This window comes from Pristiophorus japonicus, chromosome 1, assembly GCF_044704955.1.
Source record: "Pristiophorus japonicus isolate sPriJap1 chromosome 1, sPriJap1.hap1, whole genome shotgun sequence".
NCBI lineage: Eukaryota > Metazoa > Chordata > Chondrichthyes > Pristiophoridae > Pristiophorus > Pristiophorus japonicus.
The window spans coordinates 335,022,492-335,039,499 of record NC_091977.1 but is presented as its reverse complement, the minus strand read 5'-3'; the positions used below and the strand labels follow the sequence as shown (position 1 = coordinate 335,039,499).

General features: G+C 44.5%; 1 protein-coding gene across 1 annotated transcript in view; it reads left to right on the top strand.

Annotated features, from left to right (window-relative positions):
• Nucleotides 1-17,008, top strand: part of LOC139264685 (regulator of G-protein signaling 22-like) — a 425,112-nt gene that overhangs the window by 50,898 nt on the left and 357,206 nt on the right. The window contains exon 4 of the mRNA XM_070881635.1: nt 9,652-9,817. Coding sequence (XP_070737736.1) covers nt 9,652-9,817 — 166 coding nt within the window. The remainder of the gene's footprint in view (nt 1-9,651; nt 9,818-17,008) is intronic.

Genomic DNA, 17,008 nt, shown 5'->3' with positions numbered 1-17,008 from the left:
GTGCGTGCGTGAGTTACACAGCATACATCCTGGTATAGTGATGATGAAGGCCATCGCCAGGTCCCACGTATGGTGGCCAGGAATTGATTCTGAACTGGAAGTATGCGTGCATCAGTGCAGCACCTGTATACAGCTCAGCAAACCACCAACGGAATTGCTGCTGAGTCTGTGGTCAAGGCCATCCAAACCTTGCTCCAGGATCCATGTAGATTTTGCAGGTCCCATCCTGGGTAAGATGTTTTTAGTGGTGGTGGATGCTTATTCGAAATGGATTGAATGCATAATCATGTCATCCAGTACGTCCACGGCAATCATAGAGAATCTAAATGTCATGGTCGCGACACATGGTCTGCCTGACATAGTGGTGAGCGACAGTAGGTCGTGCTTCACCAGTCAGGAGTTTCAGGAGTTTGTAAAACTTAACGGCATTAAACATGTAACGTCAACACCATTCAAGCCTGTGTTCAACGGGCAAGTTGAACATGCAGTACAAATTATCAAAAAAAGCATGAGGAGAGTAACCCAAGGCTCACTGCAGACCCGCTTGTCTTGCATACTGCTGAGTCACAGGACAAGAGCCCACACACTCACAGGGGTCTCGTCTGCTGAACTAATGATGAAAAGAGGTCTTAAGACCAAGTTATCTCTTGTATACCCGGATTTAAGTAATCATGTTGAATACAGAAAACAGAGTCAACAAGAGTACCACGATCGCGCAACTGTGTCATACGAGATTTCTGTTAATGATCCTGTATATGTGTTCAATTATGGTCAGGGTCCCAAATGGATCGCTGGTATGGTCATGGCTAAGGAGAGCAACAGAGTATTTGTTATTAAGCTCAAGAATGGGCAAACTTGCAGGAAACACATGGATCAAGCAAAGCTGAGGCACACAGACAAGCCAGAGCAGTCGGACGAAGAAACTGTCGACGACCAACCAACCTACCAGCAGCCTTCAGGACCCTTGCACACACAGCATACATCCTGGTATAGTGATGATAAAGGCCATCGCCAGGTCCCACGTATGGTGGCCAGGAATTGATTCTGAGCTGGAAGTATGTGTGCATCAGTGCAGCACCTGTATACAGCTCAGCAAACCACCAACGGAATTGCTGCTGAGTCTATGGTCATGGCCATGTTGGAACTGTGTGACGTCTTTGTAATAGGCAGAAACCACGAGGTGATCCTGCGGAAGCTGCTGGCTGGCTTCAAGAATGAACCCAGAATTTCCATCACGGTCTTGTTCAATAAAAATGGACTTGCAATTCCTGACATGGCCATTGCCACCCCCAACAAGTCAGCCATCCAGCCACCAGCCACAACAGACTCCGCGCATTCACCCAAGGCCGGAATCAAACTGAGACGGTCAACCCAGGAGCGTAAAGCACCTTACCGTCTCAACCTGTGAAAGACTGTGATAAGAACTCAGAGGAGGGTATTGTCATGTATGTACATGCTGCTTGTAGCCACCAGATGGTATCATTGTTGTAGGCCACTGAGCAGCACGCACATGGTGCTGCTCTGGTATAAAAGGACAGCCATTTTGTGAGTCAGGCACTTTGGGCCATAATAAAGCAGGAACAAGTTGTACCTTGTTCAGTTAAATAGTACTCAGTTTTTACCTTTATTGCATACATAACATACAGGTTTCACAAACACAGTCGGGTCGGCCCTGCCAGGTGCAGCTCTGCCAACCGACGACACAATCTGGTACACAGTACTTGCCGTGGAGTTCCGACTCTGCGAGGATATCTGCTTTGTTCTATCAACCGTGGTCAGGCAAGCCTGGGCGATCGTGATGGCCCTGCTCAGATCCAGCATCTCCGCAGCCAGCAGCTTCCGCAGGATCACCTCGTGGTTTATGCCTATTACAAAGACGTCACACAGTTCCAACATGGCCCAGCGAGACGTCTCAGGTTGGCAACAAATACCACCACATCCTGGTCCTCAGAACGAACATGATTGTAAAAGCAATATCTCGAGATAATGATGCCTTCTTTAGGTTTGAGATGGTCCCGAATCAGAGCACATGGGTATTTTCCGTTGGACGTGCAGGTGAGAACAGATTCTTTATGAGGCCATAGATTTTTGGACCACAAACCGTGAGGAAAACCACCCTGCGCCTAACTGCTTCAGCGTCTTCATCCACCTTGTTGGCCATGAAGTACTGGCCGAGGCGATCTGTAAAATCCTGCCAGTCTTCTCCCTCCACGAATCGCTCCAGAATTCCAACGGTGCTAATTTTTTTGTGTGTGCATGAAAGTTCCTGTTGTGCCTTGTCGCCAAATGTTGCGTATGCAATAACTCAATAGGCTTAGTACCGTGAACTCAATCAGGTGCGACCTGACTCTACTTTATTAGCTCTCAAAGTGAGGATTAAACATGGAGGCTTTCTTTATATACGTGTGTGTCTGTGGCCAATGACCGTCAATGGTCGCTCCCCCTGGTGGCAGGTAAACCCAGGCATACATACATTAGAGTCGCGCAGGCTGAAACCCTTTCTACCTCCGTGGCGTCGACCTCCTCCAAATTCAATACCACCGTCTGATCATTCTCTCCTCTGCCACCCCACGTCCTCCGTCCCACCTCCCCCCAGCAAAAAAACATCAATTGAAGCATCATCAGCAGTTGACTGAGTTCGGTGTCATCCACTGATGGCGAGCTGGCGGGGTCTTCTCCCTTATTGGATGTATCTGAAACATCTGCAAAATATAACAGAACAGTCGACTGGTTAGCAACAGGCGAGGGGGCAGGATGACATGAGTAGGCTCACATAGCGCAGGCTCATTTGAAGGACTATGACGAATGGTAGAACATTGCGTAAACCGAAGTCTAGCCGACGGAGCATACATCACATAAATGGAAGCCTAGCCGATGGAGAGTACATAAGAACATAAGAACATAAGAAATAGGAGCAGGAGTAGGCCATACGGCCCCTCAATACGATCATGGCTGATCCGATCATGGACTCGGGTCCACTTCCCTGCCCGCTCCCCATAACCCCTTATTTCCTTATCAGTTAAGAAGCTGTCTATCTCGGTCTTAAATTTATTCAATGTCCCAGCTTCCACAGCTCTCTGAGGCAACGAATTCCACAGATTTACAACCCTCTGAAAGAAGAAATTCCTCCTCATCTCAGTTTTAAATAGGCGACCCCTTATTCTAAGATTATGCCCCCAAGTTCTTGTCTCCCCTATCAGTGGAAACATCCTCTCTGCATCCACCTTGTCAAGCCCCCTCATAATCTTATACGTTTTGATAAGATCACCTCTCATTCTTCTTAATTCCAATGAGTAGAGGCCCAACCTACTCAAACTTTCCTCATGTCAATCCCCTCATCTCCGGAATCAACCTAGTGAACCTTCTCTGAACTGCCTCCAAAGCAAGCATATTCTTTCTTAAATATGGAAACCAAAACTGCACGCAGTATTCCAGGTGTGGCCTCACCAATACCCTGTATAACTGTAGCAAGGCATCTCTGCTTTTATACTCCATCCCCTTCTCATAAACTGAAGCATAGCCCACACAGTACTTAAAATTGAGCCAATCCAGACTGTGGATTTTGCAGGACTTACCCTCTCTCTGGAACCTGGGCTCAGCATCCGCACAAATGGTCAATCAGACCTGCAATCTGACATTCCACGCTGTGAGTGGCCGCAGTCTTGTCAGACCCCTACCAGTTTTCTGCTGCTGGCACACGTTCTCGGACAACTCTCTCTGCAAAGATGGCAATATATATTTTTAAGGGAGGGGCCTTGTGCTCTCATGGCACACACAGATAGTCATCAAAGCACTTATACCATACTGTGTGCATTTAATTAAGTGATCAGTATAGTGTCCCTTTACTTGCATATTGTTCATCGGAGTGCAGTCCATAAAAAAAGCAATCTTTATCACGTGTGACGATCAGAAGCCTAGCGATATCAAGATGGGTCACATTTACAATTCAAGTAATTGGAGTGCATAAATAAAAATATTGTTTCCTCTAACTGTCCCGCAAAGTTCATGCCACCTCTTCCTGCACTGCGGATAGGTCCACCTGCGGGGGTTGGGGGCAGAGGGGCGGTAGACTGCAGGTGGCCTTACAGGATGACGCTGTTGGAGCAGGTGGGTGGGGGGGGGATGAAATCTTCTTCTTCTTATTCACTCTCCTCTCCCTCTTGTTCAACCACTGGCTGGGCAGGCTGGATTTCTTGGGTGTCTAAAATGAGGAAGTCACAAAAGTAGGATTGTGCTGAAGGAAGGGGGAAAGCATGCTACATACCATGTACAGATTGCAAACCAGAAGAGATTGTGGGATAAGAGAGAACTGATATGTAAGAAGGGTGGTGACGTATGAGGTTACTGACATCTTGTATTCTTTCAGTCCTGCCGCTGGCCATGGGCTCAGCCATGCCCCTGCCAAGAGTGGCCAGCATCATCTCTTCCATGGGGGTGAGGTCATGCAGACGAGCCTGGCCCCGTGGTTAAAGTCTGCTGATGCCCATTAGCGCCACCTTTTCCTGCAAGAGAAAGGGAAGTGTGTCAGTGAGTGTGGTGTAATGTGTTTGGGTGTTGTGGCTATCATAGTTGAATAACTGACAGTGTGTTCAAGCTGTGAGATGTGGATGTGAAGCTGCAGTGGTAAGTGTATGAGGGTAAGATGAAGCTAGGAATATGAACTGTGTCTTGTGTTTGGTAGAGATTGTTGATAGGGGGCTGTATATTGAGCAGTGTTGTGAGCCTAGTTGTGCAGTTGGTAGGAGAAGGCTTTTGAAGATGCATTCACTGACCTTGACCCCTCTTCTGAGTTAATTAAATTTCTTTGGGCACTAAAGCAGAATTCTGTTTTCTTTTACTGTAGGTTTAGCATCACTTCCTGACTTTTGTTCTCTATGCCTCTATTTATAAAGCCCACGATCCCATATTCTTTGTCAACTGCTTTGTTAACCTGTCCTGCCACTTTCAAAGGTTTATGCACAAACACACCGAGGTCTCTCAGTTCTTGCGCCTGCTTTGAAGTTGTACTATTTAGCTTGTATTGTCTCTTCTCATGCTTCCTACCAAAATGTATCACCTCACACTTTGCTGCGTTGTATAATAGGCCCAACTTTTACCCTCGCTAATCTCTCACACTGCATGGGCTAGAAATTCATTATATCCCAGGAATGGGCGGTATAATTTAGAAAAGTTGGAGCAGGTGGGTGGGTGAAATCTTCTTCTTATTCACTCTCCTCTCCTCTCCTCTCCTGGCCAAAATTTATCCCTCAATCAACATCAACATCACTAAAAACAGATTACGAGAGTATATCAGAAAGTGGGGTCAAAGCAGGGAAAAATAGTAAAAAGACAAAATTAAAAGCTTTTTATCTGAATGCACACAGCATTCGTAACAAGATAGATGAGTTGATGGCACAAATAGATATAAATGGGTATAATGTGATAGTCGTTACAGAGACTTGGTTGCAAGGTGACCAAGGCTGGAAACTGAATATTCAGTGGTATTTGGCAATTTGGAAGGATAGACAAAAAGGAAAAGGAGGTGGGGTAGCTCTGTTAACAAAGAATGAGATCAGTGCAGTCATGAGACATGATTTTGGCTCAGATGATCAAGATGTAGAATCAGTTTGGTTGGAGATAAGAAATAATAAGGGAAATAAGCCAGTGCTGGGCATAGTTTATAGGCCCCCTAACAGTAGCTACACTGTTGGACAGATTATAAATCAAGAAATAATGGAGGCTTGTAAAAAAGGTACGACAATAATCGTGGGGGATTTTAATCTTCATATTGTTTGGACAAATCAAATTGGCCAAGGTAGTCTTGAGGAAGAGTTCATAGAGTATATCCGGGATGGTTTCCTTGAACAGTACATTGTGGAACCAACCAAGGAGCAGGTTATCTTAGATCTCATACTGTGTAATGAGACAGGATTATTAAGTGATCTCATCATAAAAGATCCTCTAGGAAAGAGTGATCATAGATTATGGTTGAATTTCAAATTCAGTTGGAGGGTGAGAAAGTTGGGTCTCAAACCAGTGTCCTGGGCTTAAATAAAGGAGACTACAGAGGTATGAAGGCAGAGTTGTCTCAAGTGGACTGGGAAAATAGATTAAAGTGTACGACGGTTGATGAACAGTGGCGAACATTTAAGGAGATATTTCATAACTCTCAACAAAAATATATTCCAGTGTGGAGGAAAGACATTAAGAGAAGGGAGAACCATTTTGGCTAACTAAGGAGGTAAAGGATGGTATCAAATTGAAAACAATGACATACAATGTTGCCAAGATTAGTGGCAGTCCAGAGGATTGGGAAGTTTTTAAAAAACAGCAAAGGACGACTAAAAAAATAAGAAAGAGAGAGAAGATGGATTATGAGAGTAAGCTAGCAAGAAATGTCAAACCAGATAGTAAGAGCTTCTACAGGTATATTAAAAGGAAGAGAGTAACGCAAGTAAATGTTGGTCTCTTAGAGGATGAGACTGGAGAATTAATAATGGGAACAGGGAAATGACAGAGACTTTGAACAAATATTTTGTGTCGGTCTTCACGGTAGAGGACACTAAAACATCCCAATAATAGATAATCAAATGGCTATAGGGAGAGGAGAACTTAAAATAATTAGTATCACTAAAGAAAAAGTACTAGGTAAAATATTTGGACTAAAGGCGGACAAGTCCCCTGGACCTGATGGCCTGCATCCTTGGGTCTTAAAATAAGTGGCTTTGAGATAGTGAATGAAACGACCAAAATTCCTTGGATTCTGGAGAGGTCCCAGCAGATTGGAAAACCGCAAATGTAACGCTCCTATTTAAAAAAGGAGGCAGACAGAAAGCAGGAAACTATAGACCAGTTAGAAAATGCTGGAGTCCATTATCCATCATCATCATCATCATCGCCCATCGTCAATTTCACCACCTCGCACACATTTCATCCACAATATCGCTTGCTCAAAAAAACGGCCACTAAAAGCGGAACTAACCGGGATGAATTACAGCGTTATGGACGCCATGTTGTAGATCACATGTCGCGTCCTTTAAAAGGCTGCTGTGCTTCAACCTCGGCGGAGTTCGGATGTACTCTGCAGGTCATTGGAGTTGATGTGAACATCTCTCAAAACATCTTGACCATACTATGATCGATTGGAATTGAAGAGGTGTGTTCATCGGGACATTCCTTGTTTGTGACCAATCGGTGGAAAACAGAACAGAAAACAAGGAAGCCTGTCCTTTCTCACCCTCTCTTGGTGACCAAATACATGCAGCAGACTCGACATCGCCGAAGGAACGCTGCATTGCATTATGTGCCCAATGAACGAAGTGACAGACAGATGAGGAGGACCAGACATTACACTCCCCGCAAGTACAAGGAGAAGCATTCTTACCTCGACTTGCCCGACACCACCTGCCTTCGGAGACTGCGCTTCCACAAAAAGGTTATCATTGAGGTATGCCAGCTGATAAGGGATGATCTGCAGCCTGCCAGCACCATCAGAACTGCACTGTCCGTCGAGGTCACCACGGCACTGTCGTTCTATGCCTCGGGTTCTTTTCAGGCCACAGCTGGTGACATTTGCAGACTTTCTCAGCATGCCACACATCGCTGCATTAGACAGGTCACTGAAGCCCTGTATGCACACAGGAGGGACTTGATCAGCTTCCCTATGACCAGGGAGGCACAGAGTGAGAGGGCTTTAGATTTGTCCAGAAATGCAAACTTCCCCAAGGTGCAGGGAGCAATAGACTGTACGCATATCAGGACGCGGGCACCTTTTCAGGATGCTGAGGTTTTCAGGAACCGCAAGGGATTCCACTCCCTGAATGTCCAGCTGGTTGTTGACCACCAGCAAATTATACTGGCTGTGAATGCTCAATTTCCGGGCAGCATCCATGATGCGCACATCCTGCGTGAGAGCACTGTACCTGACTTATTTAACAATGCACCACAAGGTCAATGCTGGATGCTTGGGGACAAAGGATATGACCTTGCCACCTGACTGATGATCCCCCTGCGTGACACCCACACCGAGGCCGAGAGGCGATACAACGAGAGCCACAGAGAAACTCGCAATATCGTTGAGAAAACCATTGGAATGCTGAAGCAGTGCTTCAGATGCCTGGACCACTCAGGAGGCGAGCTCCAATACCACCCTGAGCAGGTAGCTCAATTTGTGGTGGTCTGCTCCATGCTACACAACTTGGCTATCAGGAGGGGACAAGAATTGTCTGATGAGTCTGACAGTCCAACTCACCAGAGAAAGGAAGAGGAGGACGAGGAGGCAGATGCTGACATTGGGCCAGACAATCAGGCTGATGCTGAAGCCATGCCCCGCCCCCCCTGTAGACCGCATGAAAGGGCCCATGGTGGCATGATATCTGCAAGAGCCTTACGTCAGGAGCTCATCAATGATCGCTTTTCCTGAAAGAACGTTGGTGTTATTTACAAGGCTGACACACTGCGGGGTGTGCAGGTCATACATCAATGGTGGGCATCACCTTGGTGACAGTTAAAGTTTAAGTTGATTGAAGTTAAGTGTGATTATATCCCTGCTCTTATTTCTTATGTTCTTATTATCCGGCCATTATCACATTGTTGTTTGTGGGAACTTGCTGTCTGCAAATTAGCTGCTGCGTTTCCCACATTACAACAGTGACTACACTTCAAAATTACTTCATTGGCTCTAAAGTGCTCTGAGACATCCGGTGGTCGTGAAAGGCGTTATATAAATGTAAGTTTTTCTTTTTCCTCTTCTGCTTGCTCTTCTTCTGCTTCTTCCACTTCCTCCTCTTCTTCCTTCCCCTCCTCCTCCTCCCTCTGCAAGTAGCTTCTCCCCTTTGCTGCCTCTGCTCCATCTCTATGTCCTGCTGCAGCCCAAAGGAGACTGCAACTAAAACCACACATAACTGGGAGCCAGTCCAAAAGCAAAAAAATCTGAACTTACCTGAAAGTTGTGTGTGTTCCTTTAAGAAGCGCTGATAGGGGGTCCATCGAACTGCTGCACACATGTTCTGCCGTACGTACTTTGTAGAGGGCATTAAAAAGTGGCGATGTCTAAAATGCTCCGTGGGCCGCGTGGGTGGTGCAAGCGAATGTTAAAGCGGGTCACGAAGTTAGCCGACATCCGCTCTCGGGGCACTTCTTAAAGGGGAGGGCGTCAGCGCCCTGGGCTGCCATCTTTTTTTGCCTGCCGGCTCTCGGTTCGGCTCAACGATGGCGGCGCTAGCGTGGTCAGGGCTGCCCTCATGCAGCCCGACACTCTGCTTTGGGTGCCGGGCTGCAGGCCCGGTCTCATGCTGACCTGGTGGTCCAGTGGAGGCCATCAGAGGCCTTGCAGAGTGCACAGCGGGGAGGGGCATTGAAGCCCATCTGCGTCATCGGAGCATCCACCTTGCACTTCCCTCAGTGCCCCAGTTGCGCCCCAGCTACCGCTGGGTGCAGAAAGTCCCTATCCCAGAAGGTTACTGGCCCCATTCGGGGCGCAGGGCAATTTAGCCCCCTTAATTTCTTATTATTTCCTGCAGTCTTATGTATGTCACCAAATTTAATTTCAGGCGTTTGTACTATAAAGTGAAATTTTAAATGTGCAGTGTTACACAAAGTTGTGTGCTGATGTTTTTGGTCATATAAATATCATCTGCCTGACCAAAACTTTGTTCCTGTTATCAATTACAGGCTTGCAAAGTTGCTGTCTCAGTTAGAATGCAATACTGAACCTGGGTTGCTGCAAATAGATCGTACATACCGTCCATGGTTTCATGAAATAGAAGATAAACCTGTGCCTGCAATTGTAGAAAAGGTGGAAGTTGCCATGAAAGAGTTGTATATCTGCCTTGGAAAGGTAAGGACAAACTGCTTTAGTATCAATGTACAGGGAGGTATGGTCTTTATGCCTTCCTGAGTGGCTATGATGTTAGTACAACAGAGGCTCCCTCTTTCAATTCATGCTTAGTCTTACACTGATAAGCATAATAATAGAGGAAAATCCAACTAAAATATAAAATTTAATTTTGATAATTATCATAATATTTAGGTTTGCGTACGATGGGTCCGTTTTAAATTACATACGTATTTTGGATTTTCAAAATAGTTTGAACAAAGGTGGTGAGCAATTATGAATATAGATAGATTAGGTATCATACAGTTATATGGTGGAGGATTACATAGGGTTAGACTTTCGGATTCATTGTCGGTGATTTTCTCAGCGTTACAGCTGGTTTACCGCCCGGCGAGAGTTTCCACGTAAGTTTTTGCCTTGGTATTGCCCACATCTGAAGTCGCCCACCGGGATCAAACCGCCCACGTGCAATGCCGAGAACAACAGCCAAGGCGTAAGTTTGGCCTCAACCGCCGACATCCAGATCGCTGAAAGAAATGCCCTGTAAAGGCTGCTTTTACAGGGCGGTAAGGGGGGACCCTGCAAAGAAAGATAAGTTAAGGGTTCCTTAATTATTTAAAAAAAAATTTAAAACAGCAATTAGGTTTAAAATAGTACGGTTTTTATTTTTTTTAAATGAAATTTTGTTTAAGTTTTCATCCCTCCCTAGGCCCAACCGCAGCCTTGGACTAAATTTTACCACTTACCGTCCATTCCGGTAACGACCGCCCATGTTGCTAACTTTCCACTTACCCACCGGGAAAACCGCCGACAATGAGTGTGTAACGCCCATTTTCTCGCCGAGCGATTAGTTACTTTAAACATTAAAAAAGAAATTCTCACCAGCTTTTTTCGCCGAACATTAGCAGTTCTTCTAAGCGGGCAATCGGGCGTTGAGGTCCTTTAGGGAAAGTCTAGCCCATAGGCCCTAAATATTCGTGATTCCATTCCACCACCATAATGGTGGGAAAGCAGGAATTGTGATTCACCAGGGGAGTGAGAGACTAATCCTGCTAGTGATTTTGAGGACAGAGCAGAGTTAAGGGGAGTTAAATTGGTTAGCCCCCAAAAACGGGCACGAGGATCACGATTAACCCATGCTCATTCATTGGAAGGCAGGCAGCATGTCAACTTCGTGCTGCCTGCTCATTATAATAATTCCTGCTTGCAGCCAGTGCTCCTGTGGTGTTCATTGGCTGCACAGATCAGCAAGTGGCCCAATATAGTTACCGTCTAAAGCTAGACTGCACTTCTCAAATGGAAGGGTACATTGTGGCTGCTGGAGATGCTGGGATCATTGGGAATAATATACCATGCAACAATCAACAATGGACCTAATTGAGACATCAGCAGCAGCAGCAGGACATAAAGCAGAGAGCGGGGGAACAGCGCAAACCAAATTTGAGGCACCAGCAGTGGTCTATGTTCCATGGTGTATTTCTATTAAAAAACAAGGAGTGATGTCACAGGACAGCAAGTAGGTGATTGGTTGGTGATTAATAAGGGTTTTTTACTCTCAACGAGGACAGTCGTTTAAACTAGGACCGGAAAACTATAATGTACTGTATTAAATTTATCGCTTAACTAGTTAAACTAATTAATATAACTATAAATAATCATTGAATAAAAATGTTAACTAATTACTGAATAATATAAGGCTAGTCTAAGATATGGCAGGGCAGATTGTGTGTCTTGACTGCAGTATGTGGGAGTTTGTGGACGGTGAGACTGTCCCAAGCAGACTCGTCTGCAGGAAATGTCTCCATCTCGAATATCTCTGGCTCAGAGTCATTAAACTGGAGTGCGAGTTGGAGACACTCCGACACTTAAGGTGCATCCTGTCCAACAGGTACGATATACTCGGTACCTGTAAGGACAAGGAGAAAGACTGCAGGGAGGACAGCCACAACGCAGACCAAGGCACCATGGTTCAGAAGGCTATCCAAGGTTGGGAAGAGCAGAATAGAACTGTGGTAGTGATAGAGGACTCTATAATTAGGGGGATAGATAGCGTCCTCTGCAGCCAAGAACAAGAATCCCAAAGGGTGTGTTACATACCTGGTGCCAGGGTAAGGGATATCTCATGGCGGCTGGAGAGGAACTTGGAAAGGGAGGGGGTAAATCCGGTTGTCATGTTGAAACAAACGACAGGGAAGAGGTCCTGCTGAAAGAGTATCAGGAGTTAGGCTCTAAATTAAAAAGCAGGACCTTGAGGGTAATAATATCTGAATTATTGCCTGAGCCACAGGCAAATTGGCATCGAAGCAGACAGATCAACAGAATTCATCATCATCATAGGCAGTCCCTCGAAACGAGGATGACTTGCTTCCACGACAAAAAGGGATGAGTTCACAGGTGTTTCAATGAAGACCCTAATATTCCAGGTCCCGAACTACATCTTGAAGGGTGGAAGGTGCCTGTGCATGGAATTTTTTAACGTGTGGTGGCCATTGCACACGAGCCACCACACGGGCTTGACAGAGCTAGGTCTTGGTCAAGTGGCAAGGATTAACCAAGACGACTGGAGACCAGCTCTGCTGCATGGACCTAGCATGCACACATATCGCAGTGTGGGCTGGCCCGTGCTGCCCCTGGGCCCTTGCCTCTTCTGGATCCCGAATTCACGTCTCTCTTGGGCCCCGATCATGTCCCTCGACGAACTCTTGCCGCTCCTCCTCCTCAACAGAATTAACACGTGGCTAAAGGAATATTGTGGGAAAAAGGAGTACCTTTTCATGGGACACTGGCACCAGTTCTGGGACAGGAAGTAGCTGTACCAATGGAATGGGCTTCACCTGAACCGGGATGGGACCCGTATCCTAGCAGAAAGGGTAAATAGGGAGGTGGCAAAGGATAACCAGCTTAAATATAAACAAAACAGGAAAAGCGAGCATAGGAAAGAATAACGTAAGGGAGGACATTGATGGCAAGGGAGTAAATGGAGTTATAGAACAGGAATTTAAAAAGATGGCGAAACATAAAGTGAGAGGAAATCCTATTAGAAATAAGTTAAACTGTCTGTACAGCAATGCACACAGTGTCCGGATTAAAACAGGAGCCAGGCATAGTCGGGATTACTAAGACATGCTACAGAAAAATCAGGACTGGGAATTAAACACGGCAGGGTATAACATATTTAGAAAAGTTAGCGAGGGAAACAGGGGAGGTGGAGTAGCTGTGCTTATTAGGGAATACATAATGGCAGTAGAAAAAGTGACGCAGCTATCAGCATGACAGAAATAAAATCCATGGGGATAGAGATAAAAGATAATAAAGGATCAATCACACTAATAGACATAGTCTACAGAACATCTAATAGTGGAAGGGAGGTAGAGGAGGAAATATGGAAACAAATTAGGGAAATAAGTAAAAAAACAGAATAATAATCATGGGGGATTTCAACTACCTTGATATTAATTGGACAGAAGAGGTAGGTAAAGGGGATAATGGAATGGAGTTCCTACAATGTGAACAGGACTCTTTTCTAACCCAATATGTAAAAAGCCCAAGGGAAGATTCGCTATTGGATTTAGTAATGGGGAATGAACCAGAGCAGATAGAGAAGTAAACGTAGGGGAGCATGTAGGCAATAGTGACCATAATATAAAATGCTTTAAGAGGATAATAGAGAAGGACATAAGTATGATGAAAACAACAACAACTTGTATTTATATAGCGGCTTTAACATAATAAAATATCTCAAGGTGTTTCACAGGAGTGTTTTAAAACAAAACAAATAAATTTAACACCGAGCCACATAAGAGGAAATTACGGCAGATGACCAAAAACTTGGTCAAAGAGGCAGATTTTAAGGCGTGCCTTAAAGGAGGAAAGAGAAGTAAAGAGGTGGCGAGGTTTAGGGAGGGAATTCCAGAGCTTGGGGCCTAGGCAGCTAAAGGCATGGCCATCAATGGTTGAGCAGTTATAATCAGGGTGCTCAAGAGGGCAGAATTTGAGAAGCGCAGACATCTCGGGGAGTGGGGGGGGCGGGGTTTGTGAGGCTGAAGGAGATTACAGAGATAGGGAGGGGTGAGGCCATGGAGGGATTTGTAAACTAGGATGAGAATTTTGAAATTGAGATGTTGCTTAACTGGGAGCGAATGTAAGTCAGCGAACACAGGAGTGATGGGTGAATGGGACTTGGTGTGAGTTAGGACATGGGCTGCTGAGTTTTGGATGATCTCAAGTTTACATAGAGTAGAATGTGGGAGGCCAGCCAGGAGTGCATTGGAGTAGCCAAGTCTAGAGGTAAAAAAGGCATGGATGGGGGTTTCAGCAGCATATTAGCAGAGGCAGGGGCAGAGATGGGCAATGTTATGGAGGTGAAAATAGGTGGTTTTAGTTAACCAGGTTAATAAACTGGAGAAAAGCTGATTTTGAGGGGCTGAGAATAGAAGTTGGAAAAATAAAATGGGCAACAATATTGGCAAACAATGATGTAGAACGGCAATGAGAAACATTTAAAACAGTGTTCAACAGAGTGCAGGAAAAATATATTCCGTCAAAAGGAAAGAGCAAACTAAATACTAATGAGACTCCATGGATGAATAAAGACATAAAAGAACAATTGTGGATAAGGAAACCAGCATACATTAAGTACATAGACAGCAGGGGAGTGCATGATAAGAGAGAATACAAAGAGATTAGGAGAGAAGTCAAAAAAACAATGAGGAAGGCAAAGAGGAACTATGAAATTAAATTATCAAGGAACATAAAACAAAATAATGAAATATTTTACAGGCACATCAATAACAAAGGATGGTTGGGTTTGGAATTTAAGCCATTAGGGATAGGCAGGATAATACCACAGGTAATGATAGGGAGGGAGATGGCAGAAATATGAAATCAGTATTTCGCTTTGATATTTATCAGGGAGATAGAACAGGTGGACATGACATTGGCTGATGAGATTAATAATGAGATAAGTACATTTAAAATAAAAAGGGAATATATTAAATAAACTAATCAAACTCAAAGAGGATAAAACCCCATGTCCAGATGGATTTGTAGCCACTTGTTTTAAAAGAATCTCGGGAAAATATAACAGAGGCATTACTACACATATTTAATAATTCATTGGAAAAAGGTATAGTGCCAGAGGACTGGCGGATAGCTCAGCTAATACCTAAATTTAAGAAGGAGGATAGAACATGTGCAGAGAATTATAGACCAGCCAGCTTAACATCGGTAGCAGGAAAAATAATGGAATCCCTCCTAAAGGAGAGAATAGAACAACATCCAGAAATGAAAAATATAATAATCAATAGTCAGCATGGATTTCACAAGGGAAAGTCTTGCTTGACCAACCTTATTCAATTTTTTGAACAGGTAATGCAGTAGATATCATTTATCTAGATTTTCAAAAGCCCTTCGATAAGGTAGCTCATAATAGACTGATGAACAAGGTCAGAGAATGCGGAGTAAGGGGACAAGTAGCAGAATGGATTTCTAGCTGGCTTCAAGACAGAGTAGGATTAAAGAGTAGCTATTCACAGTGGCAGAAGGTGGATAATGGTGTCCCACAAGGATCAGTGCTGGGACCACTGCTGTTCAAAATTTACTTTAATGATTTAAACTTTGGGATCAAAAACATAATTTCAAAATTTATGGATGACACCAAATTGGGGGGGTGGGGGGATAGTTAATACTGAGGAGGACTGCAACAAATTACAGGAGGACATTAGTAAACTTGCAGATTGGGAAATAAATGACAAATGAATTCAACACAGGTAAATGTGAGGCATTACATTTTGGTATGAAGAATAGGAATGTCACTTATTACTTGAAGGGTGTAAGTCTAGATGGGGTAGAGGAACAAAAAGGATCTCGGAGTACAAATAAACAAATCACAAAAGGTTGCGACACAGGTTAGCAAGGTCATAAAAAAGCAAACCAAGCACTAGGGTTTATTTCGAGAGGTATAGAATTGAAAAGTAGGGAAGTTATGCTAAACCTGTATTGAACCTTGGTTAGATGACACTTAGAGTACTGTGTATAGTTCTGGTCACCAAATTATCAAAAGGATATAGGGGCACTGTAGTGGATGCAGAGAAAATTTACAATGATGATACAGAAATGCAAGGGTACATATCGGGAATGGATTAACAGACTGGGTCTCCATTCTCTTGAAAAAAGGCGGCTTACGGTTGACCTAATAGAGGTCTTTAAAATTATGAAAGGTTTTGGTAGAGTGGATAGAGAGAGAATGTTTCCACTTGTGGGGAAGAGTATAATTAGAGGCCATCAATATAAGATAGTCACCAATAAATCCAATAGGGAATTCAGAAGAAACTTCTTTACCCAAAGAGTTGAGAATGTGGAACTCACTACCACAGGGAGTGGAAGAAGCGAATAGTGTAGATGCATTTAAGGAGAGGCTAAAGAAACATATGAGGGAGAAGGGAATAGAGGGGTAGGCGGATAGATTTAGATGAAGAAAGACAGAAGTGTAGCTCGAGTATAGCATAGACACTGGCATGGCTGGTTGGGATGAAAGGCCTGTTTCTGTGCCCTATATCCTATGTAATGGGTACAACAACAACCTTTATTTATATAGCACCTTAAACACAGTAAAACCTCCCAAGGTGCTTCACAGGAGTATTATAAGACTAAAGATTTGACACCGAGCCACATAAAGAGAAACTAGGGCTGATGACCAAATGCTTGGTCAAAGAGGTAGGTTTTAAGTAGCATCTTAAAGGAGGAAAGAGAGGTAGAGGGGCAGAGAGGTTTAGGCAGGGAATTACAGAGCTTAGGGCTTAGGCAATTAAAGGTACGGCCATCGATGGCTGAGTGATTATAATCAGGGATGCTCAAGTGGGCAGAATTAGAGGATCGCAGATATCTCGGGGGTTTGCAGGGTTGGAGGAGATTACAGAGATAGGGAAGGTTGAGGCCATGGACGGAATTGAAAACAAGGATGAGAATTTTGAAATTGAGGTGCTGCTTAACCAGGAACCAATGTAAGTCAGCGAGCACAAGTGTGTTGGGTGAATGGGACTTGGTGCGAGTTAGGACATGGGCAGCCGAGTTTTGGCTGACCCCAAGATTATGTAGGATAGAATGTGGAAGGCCAGCCAGAATGCATTGGAATAGTCAAATCTAGAGGTAACAAAGGCATGGATGAGGGTTTCAGCAGCAGATGAACTGAGGCAG